General features: G+C 37.6%; 1 protein-coding gene across 1 annotated transcript in view; it reads left to right on the top strand.

The window, feature by feature from the left end:
* Positions 1-11115: 11115 nt before the first annotated feature.
* The window catches only part of quoa (quattro a), a gene marked incomplete at its 5' end in the record, with an annotated part of 48010 nt that continues 41055 nt past the window's right edge, over positions 11116-18070 (top strand). Inside the window, one exon of the mRNA XM_082144678.1 lies at positions 11116-11328. Within this exon, the coding sequence (XP_082000804.1) occupies positions 11116-11328 (213 nt within the window). The remainder of the gene's footprint in view (positions 11329-18070) is intronic.

Genomic DNA, 18070 nt, shown 5'->3' with positions numbered 1-18070 from the left:
GTAATGGAGAGTTCGCAAAGAAACCTTTTTTGACAAATGAAGCAGAGACTGTATTAAATCTGACAGCAGCTGCATCACGAACCGTGAGTTTAATTACGCATAATTCTCTGTATATTATGGTTTAATATGGATAATGTTTTCAAAACACTTACTCAGGTGCAATAGCTCAATGAGTGTTGATACTGTTTCCTATGCAGTGACGATAGCCAATCATAACAGTGGTCGTTCAGTAACAAGCCTTAAAGGAGCAATTCATTTCAGAATGAGGGTCAGAATGAGGGCTGAAAATAATCGTTTTTCCGCATATGTGGGTTTTTTTTTACTTCAAGGAACATATTCAAATATTTTTTTTAAATATATGTCATGACCCCTTGAAACATCTTTCAGCGTTTACATCTATGCTTCAGGATTGAATGATTCCTCAAATCATGTGTGTTGTTGATCAGAGGTGTGCTGTTGCTTTAAGTGAGATGCAGAGAAAACAGGTGAAAAAAATTATATAGATACTAAAAAGTATGAGATACTATTATAGTTTTTATTAATATTTGTTTTAAATATGTTTTTATTTGTATATTTTCTGTTTTCGTTTATTTTATTTTTTTTAAGTTTTAGTATTATTATTTTTTAATTGTATTTATAGCTTTTATTAATTTGATTTCATTTTAATTTTTTTGTTATTTTACATCAAGTTAAACTAAATGTAAATGAGAAGTGTTGCCTTGGTTTTCTTCTATATTTTATTTTATTTCAGTTAACGTTTAGTTTATTTCAAGTAATGATTTTTTTTTTGTGTAGTTTTGGTTTCAGTTTTATTTGTAGTTAACTATAATAACCCTGCACTGAAGGAGGGACCCAAACCACATTTGCAGACCAGAAGAAGTGGGGGACATTAACCAACGGGAACACAGAAAGGGTAATCCACATTCATTTGTTGTAAGCAGCTGGTTCACCTCTTCAGTAATTCATGAAACACACGACTAGATTCCGGGAACATGACATGTCACATCAGCACGCTACAATTACAGAAATACGATTTGCATTAAAGATTAACTAGAGACATGCTCGTCACAAGTTAACAGCGTTCTGTTCACAGTGAAACCGCTCGAATCACCTCTGCTGCTGTGTGTGCATTAATCATTAACTAGTCCTGCACTGAATAAATGTTACCGTGGTATTTATTTTTGGTCCCACGAGGAGACGGCAGCCTCTGCTGTCTGCATAAAAATAAATGCACTGTTCAAATATCATCTATCAAAATGTTCTGATCACTCATGTACTCATATTGGCTATTTCAACAATGGAATACTAGCACACTGTATATTACTATAAAAAAATTTCATTAAAAAATTTAAACACATTATTTAACGATAAACTAGTATACTAAGTTACCTCCAAGTTACCATCTTGGATATAAAAATAGATACTTTACCTTGCATTTGCATTGAGTTCAAGTACATATTTGACTGCTTTCTGTCTCTCCTCAAGCTGCCCTGTCAAAATGAAAGATTAATATAATTGAAAAAAGAAAGTAGGTTCATTTTGTTTGTGTAAAAGTGCCTTAACAGCAGTTTATTCAAATAATACAATTATTTGTAAAAATCATTCTCGAATTGACTTAAATTAGATAGCTCCTGTACTTGATTCTGATTGGTTGAGCTGCGTTTGAAGCCATTGTAAATTACTCACCCGTACACCCGTACTTGCTCTGCAACAGCAGCAACAATAACAGTAAGCAGTGTATAGGTCTATTCCACCAAGACCAAACATATCAACATTGTCATATCCATTACCATGCCAAACACTCCGAGAGTCAACATGACAGAAATGTAAGTAGCCTATAAATCAGTTAATTTTAAACTGTAATATTATAGTAATGTACTTACTGGGGTTCCCTTTATAGTGTACAGCATTAGTTGTAGGAAATTTGCCATGTACTGTAGCCAACCTGACAGGCCCCAATTAATCAATATCGAATCGAAACGAATCGAGAAATTTGTGTCCATGGCATGCCCAGCCCTCGTTTTATATAATTCCACAAAAGATCCTTTTTCAAAAGCCATCCTGACAGATATAAAGTGAACATTTGCCCACACAAAAGGAGAACATCTATCTCTTTTATGAGTTTGAAACTGTAGGTCATTAACATTGGAGTGTGTGTTGCTCTGGCCCAGTGGCTCATGGAAATGGGTCTGTCCTGTGGAGCGCTGGCAGTGCGACGCAGACATTATCTCATGCTAGTGCTGGGAGATACTACACCAATTACTCCTCTCGGTGGGGGCAGTTTATTTGCGGAGGCGTTTTTGGCTTAAAATAAGCAAAAGGGGTCGCAAGACCTCTCAGTGCCCAGCATCACCCCGCCCCCTTTCACGCTGAGCTCGGCCAATCGTGACTGTGGAAATGTGCTGACATCACAGGCATGTGACGCCCCGGCCGTTGGTCTTGTTTGGGCTCCTGTAGCGGGTGTTACGTTTGCTCTATTTCAGGACGTTTAAGTTGTTCGAATTTTTTGCATAATTCAGCAGAAGTTTGCCTCAAAACATGTGTCTTGTTGAGGAGAGGAGAGCTATTACTGCAGTCAGACTTACAGTTTTCACATGGCATTCAATAAAACAGAAAACACTTAGCAATGACATGGTAATGCTAATGACCTACAACACCTTGTACTCTGTAATGCACAAAAAAAAACAAAAAAACATTCAGAGAATAACAACATGAAAGCATGGATCGTCCTGCCTTGTATCAGCGGCTCGGGCTGCTGGTGGTTTAATGGTGTAATGAATATTTTCTTGGCACACTTTGGGTCTCTTAGTACCAATTGAGCATCATTTAAACACCACAGTCTACCTGAGTATTGTTGGTGACCATGTCCATCCCTTTATGTGTCCAACACCACACACACACACACACACACACACACACACACACACACACACACACACACACACACACACACACACACACACACACACACACACACACACACACACACACACACACACACAGTACAATCACCATGGGAAAATCTCAGAGTACATTTACTGTACATTTACATTTACATTTACATTTAGTCATTTAGCAGACGCTTTTGTCCAAAGCGACTTACAAATTGGGACTAAATTAAGCAAGTCATCGTGAAGAGGCAAAAAACAACGCAAGAAGTGCTCAAAATAGCATAGTAGCAATAAAATAGTAGCATAAGCCCGATAAGCGAGAATTTACAGGAAAATATATATATAATTTTTTTTTTTTTTTTTTTTTTTTTTTTATGAGGTTAAGTGCTCACGGAAGAGAAGAGTTTTCAGCTCTTTTTTGAATGTTGAGAGTAAAACTGGGAGTTGTGAAAAATCTGATACACCGGTATTTTGCCAGATGAGAAGTTTACCTATGTATCTAACTTTTTTAATTCATTTTATAACTGTATAATATATCTCTTTTAATTCCTTTTATCACTGTTTTAATTTCCCTTGCATTTATTTTGTGATTATTTTTATTCCTTTCTGTGTAAAGCACTTTGAACTGCCATAGTGTATGAAATGTGCTATATAAATAAACTTGCCTTGCCTTTATGACCACAGTAGGATAACACACGCGTCACAAAGCTCAAATCATCTCAAACTGGTTTCATGATCATGATGACAGTGAGTTCCCTAAACTCAAACGGCCTCCAGTCACCAGATCTCAATCCAATAGAGCAGATTTGGGATGTGGAGGAACGGGAGATTCACATCATGGATGTGCAGCCGAAAAATCTGATGTGATTTGTGTGCAACTGTGTGATATTATCATGGCAAAATGGACCAAAATCTCTGAGGAATGTTGCCAGCAGCTTTGGTAAAAGGCAAAGTGGCAAAAGTGGTCCGACCCGGTACTAGCAATGTGTACCTAATAAAGTGGCCAGTGAGTGTATATCATTTTTTATTGTTTCTTACGTTCTAAGCATAAAACTCACAAAATTTCTGCTTACAAGAGAAAAAAGTATTTGTTAATAGGGTGAGTCAAATAAACTTGAATTAAGATATATTTTTCTGAAAATAATCATGTGCTATTTTACAACTCAAGTCATTTCTAAGGATGTTTAGAAGGGTGTTGACTGGATCATGTAGTGTTTAGAAAGAGAAAAGGCACATACAAGACAACAATTTCCCCACATATCTCTCGACAACACTTTTTCTTTTTTTAAAGAATATGACATATAATTGTAGAATTCATTTTATGAGGCCCCAATTATGTAATATAATGAGGATTTTATGAATATAATAATACTAATGGCATTCCCTGCAAAGGGCATGAAGCTGAGTAAATGAGTGAATTGGACAGAAAGACGCAGCGCTAGTACAGCGAGCAGATCATTATGCAAGCGTCGAGAGAGGCGGTCTGGACTGCGCTTCTGTTATTATAACCCTATTGAGAGGGAAGCTTTTAATCTAAGCAAACTGCCTATTGCTCCATTATTAAGAGTGCGGCTCTAATGGGCTGGAATTAAATGACACAGACCTGTAGGAGAAGCCGCAGAGTGTACAGTGTGATCTTTAGTAGTGACCGGAGTAAATTTGCCCTTGCTAGGTAAGTGTAGTACATTAGAGTCCATTTATTCATCAGTGTTGTTTACCAGGAGGCTGAACGCTGCCTTCATAATGTAACTGAAGTCTGTGTGCATCTCTGAACTGATGCGTTCACTGGCCTGCGTTTCAACGCATTCATGCAGGGAAGGTTCCTCGAAAGATTTGATCCTGAAAACATGAAGAAGAAGAAGAAAAAGCACTCATATTAGAATGATTTCTGAAGGATCATGTGACACTGAAGACTGGAGTAATGATGAAAATTCAGCTTTGATCACAGGAGTCATTTATATTTCAAAATATATTACATTTGAAAACTGATTTTAAATGGTAATAATATTTCATTCTGTATTCTCAATCAAATAAATACACTCTTGGTGAACAAAATATATTTTCATAAACAAAACTTACTGATCTCAAACTTTTGACACTTGGCAGTGTATAACTAGCAATACCCTTGTAATGTTCTAGAACACTTTATTAACTGCAAAGCAATGCACACACACAAAAACACATAGTTCATCATAGCAATCGCATAGCAACTTAAAACATTCAGAAAGCCTTTGCAACCACAGAAATTATTGGTTCAAATAAAAATCAATAAACTCTTTTTCAAAACATAGTAAACTGTCTTCATGTTCACTGCCTACAGTTGAGCTACAAGAACAAACTACTGTAGTAACTGATTCGAAATGCAGAAATCATATTTGAAGTAATGTATTTACAGTACAAATCTATGGTGCACCGAAAAAAAAAAAAGAAAAAAAAAAAGTATGTTACTGGAAGTGTAAATATCCCATTTTAGCATTAGGACTGATGTTGTCATGGTATATAAACTTCTATTTTTTACTGATTTAAATCCTGTGTTCCCATTTTCTTCTATGCAAGCAGTCAGTTTCTGGTGTTCTTGCAATGTTTACCATGGTTAGTCACAAAATTGATTATAGCTGCAAGCAGCAATTAGGGGTCCAAGCACAAAGGAGGCAGGATAAGTCATGCCATCATGGCTGGGAGCATCAGACTAACTGGAATCTATTTGGACCAGTTTCATTACAATAGGCTAATTAAGTCAAAAGTTATTAGCATTTTTGGAAATTTCATTCTAACTTTTGACCACAAGGTGGCGCTGTCTCAACTTTTTCAGTACCTTCAGGGCATGGTGCCGATGACACATACCAAGTTTCATAATGAAACGCCAATGCATTCGTAAAATATAGCATTTTGCAAACAATTCAAGCCCAAAATGGGAAAATTGGGTATCGTTCGACTGGGCATGCTGCACCAATTCTAAAGAGACCAGTTTTGGGATTTTTGGCAAAACTGGTCAGAAGTTGAAAGCAAAATGTCAATTTTTCATATCTCCTGACCACTAGGTGGCACTGCACCAAAACGATGCAGGTACGCTAAAGTCATATATCACAACCAATACGCCAAAGCATTGCAGAGATATAACCTCATGTTAATGTCAGTGCGCTCTTCATCGAATTCTTTCTTTTGTTATTTTAGAACGGTTTGACAAATCAACCTGACTCGGCATGGTCTGATCGAGTTCGAAAAAGTAGTTTTTTTCTGAAAATTTAAAACGGCGGGAACATTTTCATGACAGAAATGACATTATATGATGCAATCGAATCGTCTTGAGCCAAGGAATCAGAGAAAAAGTATGTTTCTAGCCCCTATGGTTAAAAAGTTATTAGCATGAACGTAAGTGCAAATTTGGACAGTTGGTGGCGCTAGAGGGATTGAGTCAGAGACTTTGAAATCGCTGTGGTTAATGTTCAGACTGTCCTTTATCAGTGTGCCAAATTTCATAACCTTCCCGCAAGCGGTTCTATGGGCTGCCATAGACTCAAGACCGGAAGAAGAAGAAGCGAAATATATTAGAAGACAATCAACAAGGATGGCAAGCAATTCTATCACACTAGCCTCTTTTTAACATACAATACGCAATGTATGATCCATGTCTTTCCTCATAAACTTCCACAGTATAAGTGCAGATCCCTACACTGTAAAAATGCTTGTAATTTTAACAGTAAAAATACTACAAAGCCTGTTCATTGGTAAACAGCAGGTTTCCATGACTATATATGATGGGGGAAAACTGTAATAGATCTAATGGGATATTGTTATTACTGTGAAATGTACAGATTTTGGGAGTAAAAACAAATAGGCTAATAATCTTAGAATTTACAGTAAAAAAAACATGAATCTCCTGTGTGACCCATTACATTTGATGGCATTTTGTTTAAATAATTATGTTTCTGGTTATCATTTGTGTGTTATAGTTTACTTGACAACCTCCTCCACAGAAATCAATTATATCCCAGCAGCCTTCAGCGTGAAGCGCGACCGGGACACACACTTCCCAGTTCCCACAAACCAGAACTAGAGCAGCTTCCCAGTGGACTTGGCTCACGTGGACGCGTGCGGCGCGTGCCAGGGACCGTCAGTAACGTAATCCAGCCTTCAGTACACACACACACACACACACACACACACACACACACACACACAGATGGGTGTCAGGGAGCTGGCAGGAACTCACCACATTGTGCTAAATACAATCTGAACACACAAACAGCGTGAAAAACACACCGCAGAGAGTTGCACCTTTCGACAGCTCCACCTCAAGGCCTGCTGGGAAGGCTCTCTGTCGAGGGTCACAAACTCGTGTGTTTGTCTAAACTCTAACAATGTGTGGATGATATCCAGTTCTGAAGTAGGACAGCTTGCCACTTTTCCCATCGAGTCTATGGAGGCTTTTGTGTGGATTAGTAGGGGCTTATGGGTAGAATTTCAGAGAATATTTTGAACCGAATATGAATGCATAATTCTAATTGTAATGTGGCACTATGTTTGTTCACAGCATGCTTTGTGAAATCAGTGCTTTATTGTCGGATGTACTGTTCAAACCCGCAGATATAGACATCACACTGAATATATGACATGAGTCCCTCTGTCAGTGCAAGTATAGGGGACTTTTTGCACTGTGTCTGGCCACTAGGGGGCCTCAGAAAACGAATTTTAAGATGGCTTAAAATGATTTAAAATAAGATAAAACAAGCTAAAAGCTCTTCTTTTTTTTTTTGTGAGCCAAAAAACATTTAAAAAAATGACCAAAAGTTGGTTATAAACTAATTTTGGTTATTGGAATAATGGAATTTCATTATTTTAAGTTTTATTTAAAAAAAAAAGTAAACTATATTGCTATTGTAATAAATGATGTTTTATTAACAAAGTTCGGGAGGAGCAGGTTCAGATAATTAACCAAATTATGCACAGCTGGAGATTAATCAGTAATCAACTCAATGACAGAGTATAAATTCACAGCAGACCTATCTCTGTTCATTGAAAGTTTGTCAGCATCCCTCCTCCACCCCATCTCCTCACTTCCAGTTCCATCTACACTTACCAACTGGGGGGAGTACTCTGGGTTCGGGCCTAACTCCGAGCTCGGAGCCCTCCCCCCGGACAGCACGCCAAATACGCATAAACTTATTGTACTAATTATATGTAGATGTGAACTCGTGAAACTTGGTTATTAGAATTATGGAATCTAATTAATTTAAGTTTTAAAATTGTTTTAACTATATTTCTTGGTAATAATCTAATTTTGGTTATTATAATTATGGCATTTAAATATTATATGTTTTTATAATTTGTTTTAAGCATATTGTCATTGGAATTCAACTAACTTTGTTTATTATATTGTCACTCCTAGTTTATAAATAAACTTTGTCATTTTAGAAGTATCAGGAATATGTTGAGGGGCCTTCAGATATTATCTAAGACAAATATATAAGACAAAATAATAAGGCCGATAGTTTGTACACTGCAATACACACTGCAATTAATATGCAATTAAGTGTTTGAAAACATCATATTCAGTTTGCACTTAAGGATATTTCCAAACTCTTAAAAAGTATGCTAAAAAGTGAACTTATTTCTTCACAAGCGTAATCTTAATGAATACAAAATTATATATACAGTATATATATATATATATATATATATATATATATATATATATATATATATATATATATATATATATTAAACATAGGTATATGCTCCAATCAGATTACATTGTGTCTTCTCAGCTCTGTTGTGTTTAAATGACCTGAATCTGATCAATACATTGTGATTCATACAGTCATGCGCTTCAGTAAAACAGAGATAAAGATAAAACAAACTCCATTTCTCTTGGAGAACTTGTGTGCTCTAACATTCCCTTCAGGCCTGCCAGACAGCCGCTATATTTCAAGACTATAGATGCAGTAAAAACGTGTTGAGAGGATTTATGACTGTTTGTCTTAGGTTATGGGAAAATATACAGAATTAAGCTGGATGTTCATGTTTGCTCATAAAAAGCCATCTACTGCAATCATTCACTATATATTCATTCAATACCATTACATTATCATTGTTAAGAATGGAGATTTGTTTAATGAACACCATCTGCCAATCAGGGTGTGCAGCACATTGACCAATCACAGGACTGACACATTTACAGACACAGATGAATGTTAATTACACTGCAGAGGTCAGATCAAACGTGTGACGTCATAGCGCCACCTACTGGAACATTTAATGTATCGCAGGAGGATGGAGAAAACTTAAAGAAGTGAACTAAATGTATTAAAGGGTTAGTTCACCCAAAAATGAATATTCTGTCAATAATTACTCACCCTCATGTTGTTCCAACCGACTTTTGTTCATCTTCAGAACACAAATTAAGATATTTTTTGATGAAATCTGAGAGCTGTCTCACTCCTTCATAGGCTTCTAGGTAATTGAAACTTGCCGGACCAGAAAAGTGAGTAAAGACATCGTTAAAATAGTCCAAGTGTACCTCAGAACGTAGGCTCACTATTGGCCAGCATTACACGCATCACACACATGACCAGCGTCAGCCAATAGTGAGCCTATGTTCTGACGTACAACCCAGAAGCGCTGCGCTGTTACACTACGTCAACTCACTCAGAGAAACACAGAAGAAAATGAAGAGTTGAATAAAGTCGTTATTTTTGGGGGGGGTTTTGCACACAAAAAGTATTCTCGTCGCTTGATAAACTTAAGGTTGAGCCACTGTAGTCACTTGGACTATTTTAACAATGTCTTTCCTAACTTTTCTGGTCCGGCAGAATGAAATTACATAGTGAGACAGCTCTCAGATTTCATCAAAAATATCTTAATTTGTGTTCTGAAGATGAACGAAGGTCTTACGGGGTTGGAACAACATGAGGGTGAGTGATTACTGACAGAATATTCATTTTTGGGTGAACTAACCCTTTAATAAAACACAAATTCTACTTTTAAAGGAGGAAAATGTTACGTAGCTTTGTCAATGTTTTAAATAGCCTAATATAAACAATATTTTTTTTTTTTTTTATATCTTCTTTTTTTCTCGTCATAGCCTATATACTTTGTATGAACCCTGTAAACTTGTAGCTGGAAGACTAATTATGATCAAATAAATAAAAGAGAAGAAGCAGTTTATGATCTAAACATGATCTAAATAGCCTACTTTGCTCTGCATTTTCCCACGAGAAGGTCTTAAATTATTCATCAGCTATTTTCATTATTATCAGCACGACGGAAGAGCTTGTTAGTCCGAACTACATTATAAACAAACAAAACCGACATTTGAGAGATCTTTGTTTGTGCTGTTGAGTCCAGAGCGCTCATCTCTAAGATGTGTGTCACTCATCAAGAATTCAGATGATATGTGGGACAAATTCCTCAGACAAAACTGGCCTACAAATAAACTGGGCGGAAAATAGGGCCAGATTTTCACATTATTTATTTTATGAGACATTAACTCAACAAACTTCTAAAAACATTTCCAACATGCTGAAAACCTATCATAATTACGACAATAATTAGCCTATAAATTGATTGATTTTTTTCAAACATCTATTATTTATTTAAAATATTTATTAATTTAAAATTGTAATGCATTTTTGTATATATTAATTTACAAATACTTATTATTAATTGAAGAATTATGGTATAGCCTAAACTGCATTAATAATATATTTAAGCCTAAAATATATAATAATCTAATATTAATATACCATATGAATGAAATATAATTCTACAAAATTAATGATATATATATATATATATATATATATATATATATATATATATATATATATATATATATATGTATGTGTATATATATATATATATATATATATATATATAATAAAATAAAAAAATCCAGAATGCTAAACACCAAAAGCCTCATTCTCATCAATAATTATAATGATAATATTTAGCCTATATATAATGTAGGCCTAATGAATTAGCAAAGATCTATAATGATATAATGACATGTCATACAGTGTGACGACTATTGGATCTCTGTGAGTTCGTGACTGTGGTTTCTAAACGCTTCTCAGTCGCTGCTGCTGCTATTTGCTGTGTTTTGTCAGCGGTCGAGATGTTTTCCTGAGGACTACAGCGGAATTCCCACCACAGGAGTTTATTTTAGGACACCGGTGTCGCTTGGGCGGGTTTGGAGACGCTGCGGCCCCGCGGTGAGTGACTGACACAGACCCGGACCTCAACAGCAGCTGCTGTCATCCACATCACTATTGATCAAGAGTTCAGAGAGTCACGAGCTTCGCTTTCACATTCCCACACCGTCTGTCTGTCTGTCTGTCTGTCTGTCTGTCTGTCTGTCTGTCCGTCTGTCTGTCTGACCGGCGCGAGAGTGAAACACGCAGAGAACACAGTCTGGAGTCTCCAAAGCGCAGTTCAGGTAAGACGCGCATCTGAAATTATTCATGTGATTATTGCATTTCATCTATGATGGTGTTAAATATGTTCTAGAGCGGTTTGGGTTGAAACTGTGGTGGTTAAATCAGAATCTGCTGTTTGCGCGCGAAAGTGTTTGGATCTTATTACGCCGCAAACATTACCATATAAAGATCAGCAGTTACACATTAAATTACAAACATCTAAAGATGCGAATGTTTGAATATCAACCTCTTTGAATGTTCATTAACTATTGTTTGTTAGTGAAAAGTGCACACGAATATTGTGCAAGTATTCAAATCAAACTGATTCCAGTATTCAAAAAAGTGAATTGCACCTTCTCAACCTTTTCATTTATTTACTGATTCAGTTAAACTCATAAAATCAATTATTGTAAATGACAGAAAATAATGTGGCAGTTTAAATGAATGTCAACAAAGTTGTTGTTAATGACAAATGTAAATGTTAATGACCAAAACATGTTTACTAGTTTTCTCCTTCTTTCCAGTTATGTAATGATGCTTTGGTTAGATTTTACGTTTGTTATATTCTAAATGATTAAATGCTGCCAGTGGCATAGAAAATTAAAGCGTGATGATATTTCACTGATGATATTTGGGCACATATTTTCCCTGTGTTTTGAGCTCTTGGAGGTTCTGACAGGAGGAACCGGGGCAGTTAAAGTGTCCTGGAGTGAAGGGTCAGTATTTGCCCTGTGTTTTGAGCTCTTGGAGGTTCTGACAGGAGGAACCGGGGCAGTTAAAGTGTCCTGGAGTGAAGGGTCAGTATTTGCCCTGTGTTTTGAGCTCTTGGAGGTTCTGACATGAGGGACCGGGGCAGTTAAAGTGTTCTGGAGTGAAGGGTCAGTATTTGCCCTGTGTTTTGAGCTCTTGGAGGTTCTGACAGGAGGAACCGGGGCAGTTAAAGTGTTCTAGAGTGAAGGGTCAGTATTTGCCCCTGTGTTTTGAGCTCTTGGAGGTTCTCACAGGAGGAACCGGGGCAGTTAAAGTGTTCTGGAGTGAAGAGTCAGTATTTACCCTGTGTTTTGAGCTCTTGGAGGTTCTGACAGGAGGAACCGGGGCAGTTAAAGTGTTCTGGAGTGAAGGGTCAGTATTTGCCCCTGTGTTTTGAGCTCTTGGAGGTTCTCACAGGAGGAACCGGGGCAGTTAAAGTGTCCTGGAGTGAAGGGTCAGTATTTGCCCTGTGTTTTGAGCTCTTGGAGGTTCTGACATGAGGAACCGGGGCAGTTAAAGTGTTCTGGAGTGAAGAGTCAGTATTTACCCTGTGTTTTGAGCTCTTGGAGGTTCTGACAGGAGGAACCGGGGCAGTTAAAGTGTCCTGGAGTGAAGGGTCAGTATTTGCCCAGTGTTTTGAGCTCTTGGAGGTTCTGACATGAGGGACCGGGGCAGTTAAAGTGTTCTGGAGTGAAGGGTCAGTATTTGCCCTGTGTTTTGAGCTCTTGGAGGTTCTGACAGGAGGAACCGGGGCAGTTAAAGTGTTCTGGAGTGAAGAGTCAGTATTTACCCTGTGTTTTGAGCTCTTGGAGGTTCTGACAGGAGGAACCGGGGCAGTTAAAGTGTTCTGGAGTGAAGGGTCAGTATTTGCCCCTGTGTTTTGAGCTCTTGGAGGTTCTCACAGGAGGAACCGGGGCAGTTAAAGTGTCCTGGAGTGAAGGGTCAGTATTTGCCCAGTGTTTTGAGCTCTTGGAGGTTCTCACAGGAGGAACCGGGGCAGTTAAAGTGTCCTGGAGTGAAGGGTCAGTATTTGCCCCTGTGTTTTGAGCTCTTGGAGGTTCTCACAGGAGGAACCGGGGCAGTTAAAGTGTTCTGGAGTGAAGAGTCAGTATTTACCCTGTGTTTTGAGCTCTTGGAGGTTCTGACAGGAGGAACCGGGGCAGTTAAAGTGTTCTGGAGTGAAGGGTCAGTATTTGCCCCTGTGTTTTGAGCTCTTGGAGGTTCTCACAGGAGGAACCGGGGCAGTTAAAGTGTCCTGGAGTGAAGGGTCAGTATTTGCCCAGTGTTTTGAGCTCTTGGAGGTTCTGACAGGAGGGACCGGGGCAGTTAAAGTGTTCTGGAGTGAAGGGTCAGTATTTGCCCAGTGTTTTGAGCTCTTGGAGGTTCTGACATGAGGGACCGGGGCAGTTAAAGTGTTCTGGAGTGAAGGGTCAGTATTTGCCCAGTGTTTTGAGCTCTTGGAGGTTCTGACATGAGGGACCGGGGCAGTTAAAGTGTTCTGGAGTGAAGGGTCAGTATTTGCCCCTGTGTTTTGAGCTCTTGGAGGTTCTGACAGGAGGAACCGGGGCAGTTAAAGTGTCCTGGAGTGAAGGGTCAGTATTTGCCCCTGTGTTTTGAGCTCTTGGAGGTTCTCACAGGAGGAACCGGGGCAGTTAAAGTGTCCTGGAGTGAAGGGTCAGTATTTGCCCCTGTGTTTTGAGCTCTTGGAGGTTCTCACAGGAGGAACCGGGGCAGTTAAAGTGTCCTGGAGTGAAGGGTCAGTATTTGCCCAGTGTTTTGAGCTCTTGGAGGTTCTGACAGGAGGGACCGGGGCAGTTAAAGTGTTCTGGAGTGAAGGGTCAGTATTTGCCCAGTGTTTTGAGCTCTTGGAGGTTCTGACATGAGGGACCGGGGCAGTTAAAGTGTTCTGGAGTGAAGGGTCAGTATTTGCCCAGTATTTTGAGCTCTTGGAGGTTCTGACATGAGGGACCGGGGCAGTTAAAGTGTCCTGGAGTGAAGGGTCAGAAATAGCCTCTGGCTGACATGAGCAGCACAGGTGGAGAGAAGCATCGGCTCAGGTTCTCACTCACTCCTGCATCAGGGTCATTATTCACTGCACACGCTTTACCTGCTGAAATAATGTTTACTGGCATACGGTGTATTTGTGAAGTTCATTAAAGATCATGTTTACATTAAGTCAGTTTGCATCAGGGTTTATTTCTGGGTCAAAAATGCATCTTCATCCTGACAAAGTTCCTGAAAAACTATTCAGAGAGAGAGATTAAAACATATTTGGTTAACAGAAATGGGAACCATTTATATGTATCTATCAGATTTACAGTAGAAACATAATATTCAGACAATCTGCTTTTTTATATTTAAAATTTTTATATTATATTTTATACTCCATTTTTTGTGGAGCTTGAGTTGGTTATTGGTTCTTTAGAGAATACAAATCTCCTGATTTGGATAATTCTTCAGATCCATGTTTTGGTTTTGAAGCACGATAGTTTTCATAAGAAACAAGATTGAAAAGTTATTTTTGGAACTCAATAGTTTCCCTTATTGAATCAAGCTGTAAAACCCTTAAAAAAAAAAATATATATATATATATAATAAGTTACGACAACATGTTATTACATTGCTTTAACTCATCAAAATAAGTTAAGCAATTTTCTACTTTTTTTAAGTTATACAAGATTCAACTAAATTTTTAAGTCAGTTTAATGTAATTTAAGTTGAAATTACTTAAACATCCAAACATTGATTGTATACATAAAAAAAAAAAGTAAGGCAGCAACTTTTTTTTTTACCGTGTAGTTCTAATTGCAGTGCTTATTTAGAATATATGATCCAGAATGAAGCCTGATTCTTTATACAGAATTCCATTATACAGAGAAGCGTTCAAGGCGCTCAAACGCACCAGTGATCCTGCAGTGAGTTTGAAGCTTCATTACAATGCTTCGCTGTAGTCAGTAAAACGAGAAAATGCCTCGTGTGTTTGTCTGTGAAGACGCTTGTTTGTTTATGACACAGTGAAGGTACATTACACACTAATGTGTCTTCAGAAACTCATCTCTTTTCCCAGAGAGAGCGCTTCTGTCCGGGATAATGGCGATTGATCGCTCTTGTGTGCCGTTTGCTTCTTTTACCTATTCCGTGTCAGCAACGTCTCTCCCGTTTTTCCCTCTTGCTCTCAGCTATGATGAACGGAATACTAGCCTTCTGCTTACTGCACAGTATGCTGAACACTATTTTTAAAAAGAGTATTTGTAGGAGTACACGTTATGCAACCATTTCAAATAGTATGCTGAAATCATCATCTGCTGTCATTTCATACGTTTGCCATCCAGTTATCATGTAGGAAGTCCACGCAGCTGTGTTTGTATAAAAATGTCTTAACTTTCACTAGTCAAATGAAGAAAGAGATATTAAAATGCATGCAGAAAATTGCACATAACATGCACAATATTCACACACCATACTGCAGAAATACTTAGTATGCCTTTCTGAACATGGAAAAACAGTATGTGACAAAAGAACCATGTCCAAATTCATAGTTCTCATAAAAGAGTAGGGAAAAAGACCCAGATGACCTTCTACTTTCGGTGAAATATGCATATGATGGACACTATCCCATGAGCCAACGGAAGAGGATTTGTGAATGGAGGTGAAGTGATGCAGCTTATACTAAATAGAACATACTTTTTTAGCGCTCGCAAAGTAATTACTTATTCAAAATAAGTACGTACTCAAGAGAATATGTGATTTGGTCCTAGTCTCTGTTCATTAGTAAAACAGGAGGCAGTGTGTGTGGGACTAGTGCATCTACTAAAACAGAGGCAGCTAAACAAATACAAATGACATGATACAAAAATGTAAAGACTTCAATAAAAATGTAAACAGCAGCTTTACAGCCTGGTTTCAAAGATACACCAAACTAAAACACTAATCTGAAGAACCAATGAAGAACATATGGAATGTCAAGAACTGTTAAATCGCCAGATTTTGGGGCGGATATGATTTTTTTATGTTTTTGAAAGAGTCTCTTCTGCTCAGCAAGGCTGCATTTATTTGATAAAAAATTCTTTAAAATTGTGAAATATTATTACAATTTAAAATAACTGTTTTCTATGTGCATACATTTTAAATATATAATTTATTCCTGTGATCAAAGCTGAATTTTCAGCATCATTACTCCAGTCTTCAGTGTCACATGATCATTCAGAAACCATTGTAATATTTGCTGGCAAAGAAACATTTATTATTATTATCAATGTTGAGAAAGTTCAAAAGGACTGTGTGTGTAACATTATAAATGTCTTTACACTTTTGATCAATTTAATGCATCATTGATAAAAAAAAAATAAAAAAAAAGTACAACATCAAGAACCTCACACTGCCAAAATGCATCCAATCATTCTCTATTCCACTCCTCCGAGCCCAGCGTCTCGGATCAAATAAATCATATATATACAGACAAAATTGTTCTTGATAATAAGAGGTTCTTGTGTTGGAAAAGAAGAAAATGTAGAGGGACAAAAACATCAGTGATAATCAGCCTCAAAAATATTGATTTAATTGCAAATTAATTTCTCATGCTTGTGGGAACCAAACAGCTTTATTTCGATAAACACCCTTAAAACTGACTTAAAGTAACTAAACTAATATAGTGAGAAAACAGCACAACACCAAACCAAACGACAGCATAGTGTATCATCTCGAACTAGAAAAATGCGAGACAAGATGAGAAGAGAATAAAATGTTCCCCTGGAGGCTGTTAGATCTTCTGTAAATAAATGATAGTGAGGCTTCATTATATAACAGGATAAAGCAAAGGTTTATCATGACACGGTGTGCGGCTGAAGTTTGAGTTGTGAGAACAAGTATCATGGCAGACTGTGATATTTAGACTTGGCTTTCTGTTCAACTGTTCACATGTTGCTTTTGCTGGACTTTTTAATTGTCATATATTATTCCATATGATCCTTCCGGTTTAACATTGTTATTTGCCTGTGTCTATGGAAATATTCTGCTGCAGTGGTGGTTTGAGAGTCATTTTTTATGAAAGGCCAGTTTCTTGAGCAAGAACATGCTATAGATGACCAAAGTGAAAAAAAGTTGGATTATGAAATGTTTAAGGACACTTTTTACACACTCAACAAAAAAATGTCACAATCATCTTTTTCATTGTTTGCCACAATCTACTAAACAGAGCTCCACAAATCAGAATGATCTATCAATTTCCCTATGAAGAGATGACAGCAGTTCTTCAGCTGTTCTTGTCTTCATGTCTGCGGTATGAATGCGTTTCAGCAGTGAAGGTGGCGTCTGAGAGCGGCTCAGCTGTTCATCTCTGTTTGTGTACGCAGCTGTACAGTCGTCACTGTCTGGGGTCACAGGGACCAGCAGAGAGCATCATGGGATTGAGATGTGACATTAATATGCGAATGAAAAGTGAAAATGATCCGAGAACATGAAATGAGCCCAAAGGCGGTTCTGGAATGGTCTGAATTTATAAATGAAGCAGTAAGACACTTGAGGCTGTGCTGTATTGTGTGTTTAGTCACAGCTAAAGGGCATGACATGCAGCGGAGTGACTTATATAATATATTTTAGTCATGTTCAGCACATATTCTGTACATAAATTAAGTTATCAGCCAATGAAATTCCAGTAAATTTACTGCAGAAGCTGCTGTAAGTACAAAGACTGAACTAAAGCGTTTTCTTTGGCGAGGCTCTCAGGAAGGAATTCATAACATTTGCCTTCAGATACACGGAAGCGGAAGATGACATCCCATAATAGCATCTACAAGTCATTCTGAAGGAGAAGGACAGCAGTATTTAAGTGTGGAAGCAAATATAAGACTAACTGTAAATAAAGGACACAGAACAACTGAGCAGTAACGAAACATTCCATTTTTTTGTTGTCATTTCCCTCCAAAAAACTGGACTAGGAAATAATTAGAATGCCTTATAAATTCCAGTTCAGTTACTCAATTTTGAATTGAGGCGGCAAACGCGACGCAAAGT

Source organism: Leuciscus leuciscus (assembly GCF_965113295.1).
Source record: "Leuciscus leuciscus genome assembly, chromosome: 18".
Lineage (NCBI taxonomy): Eukaryota > Metazoa > Chordata > Actinopteri > Cypriniformes > Leuciscidae > Leuciscus > Leuciscus leuciscus.
This window is presented reverse-complemented; position numbering and strand designations above follow the sequence as displayed.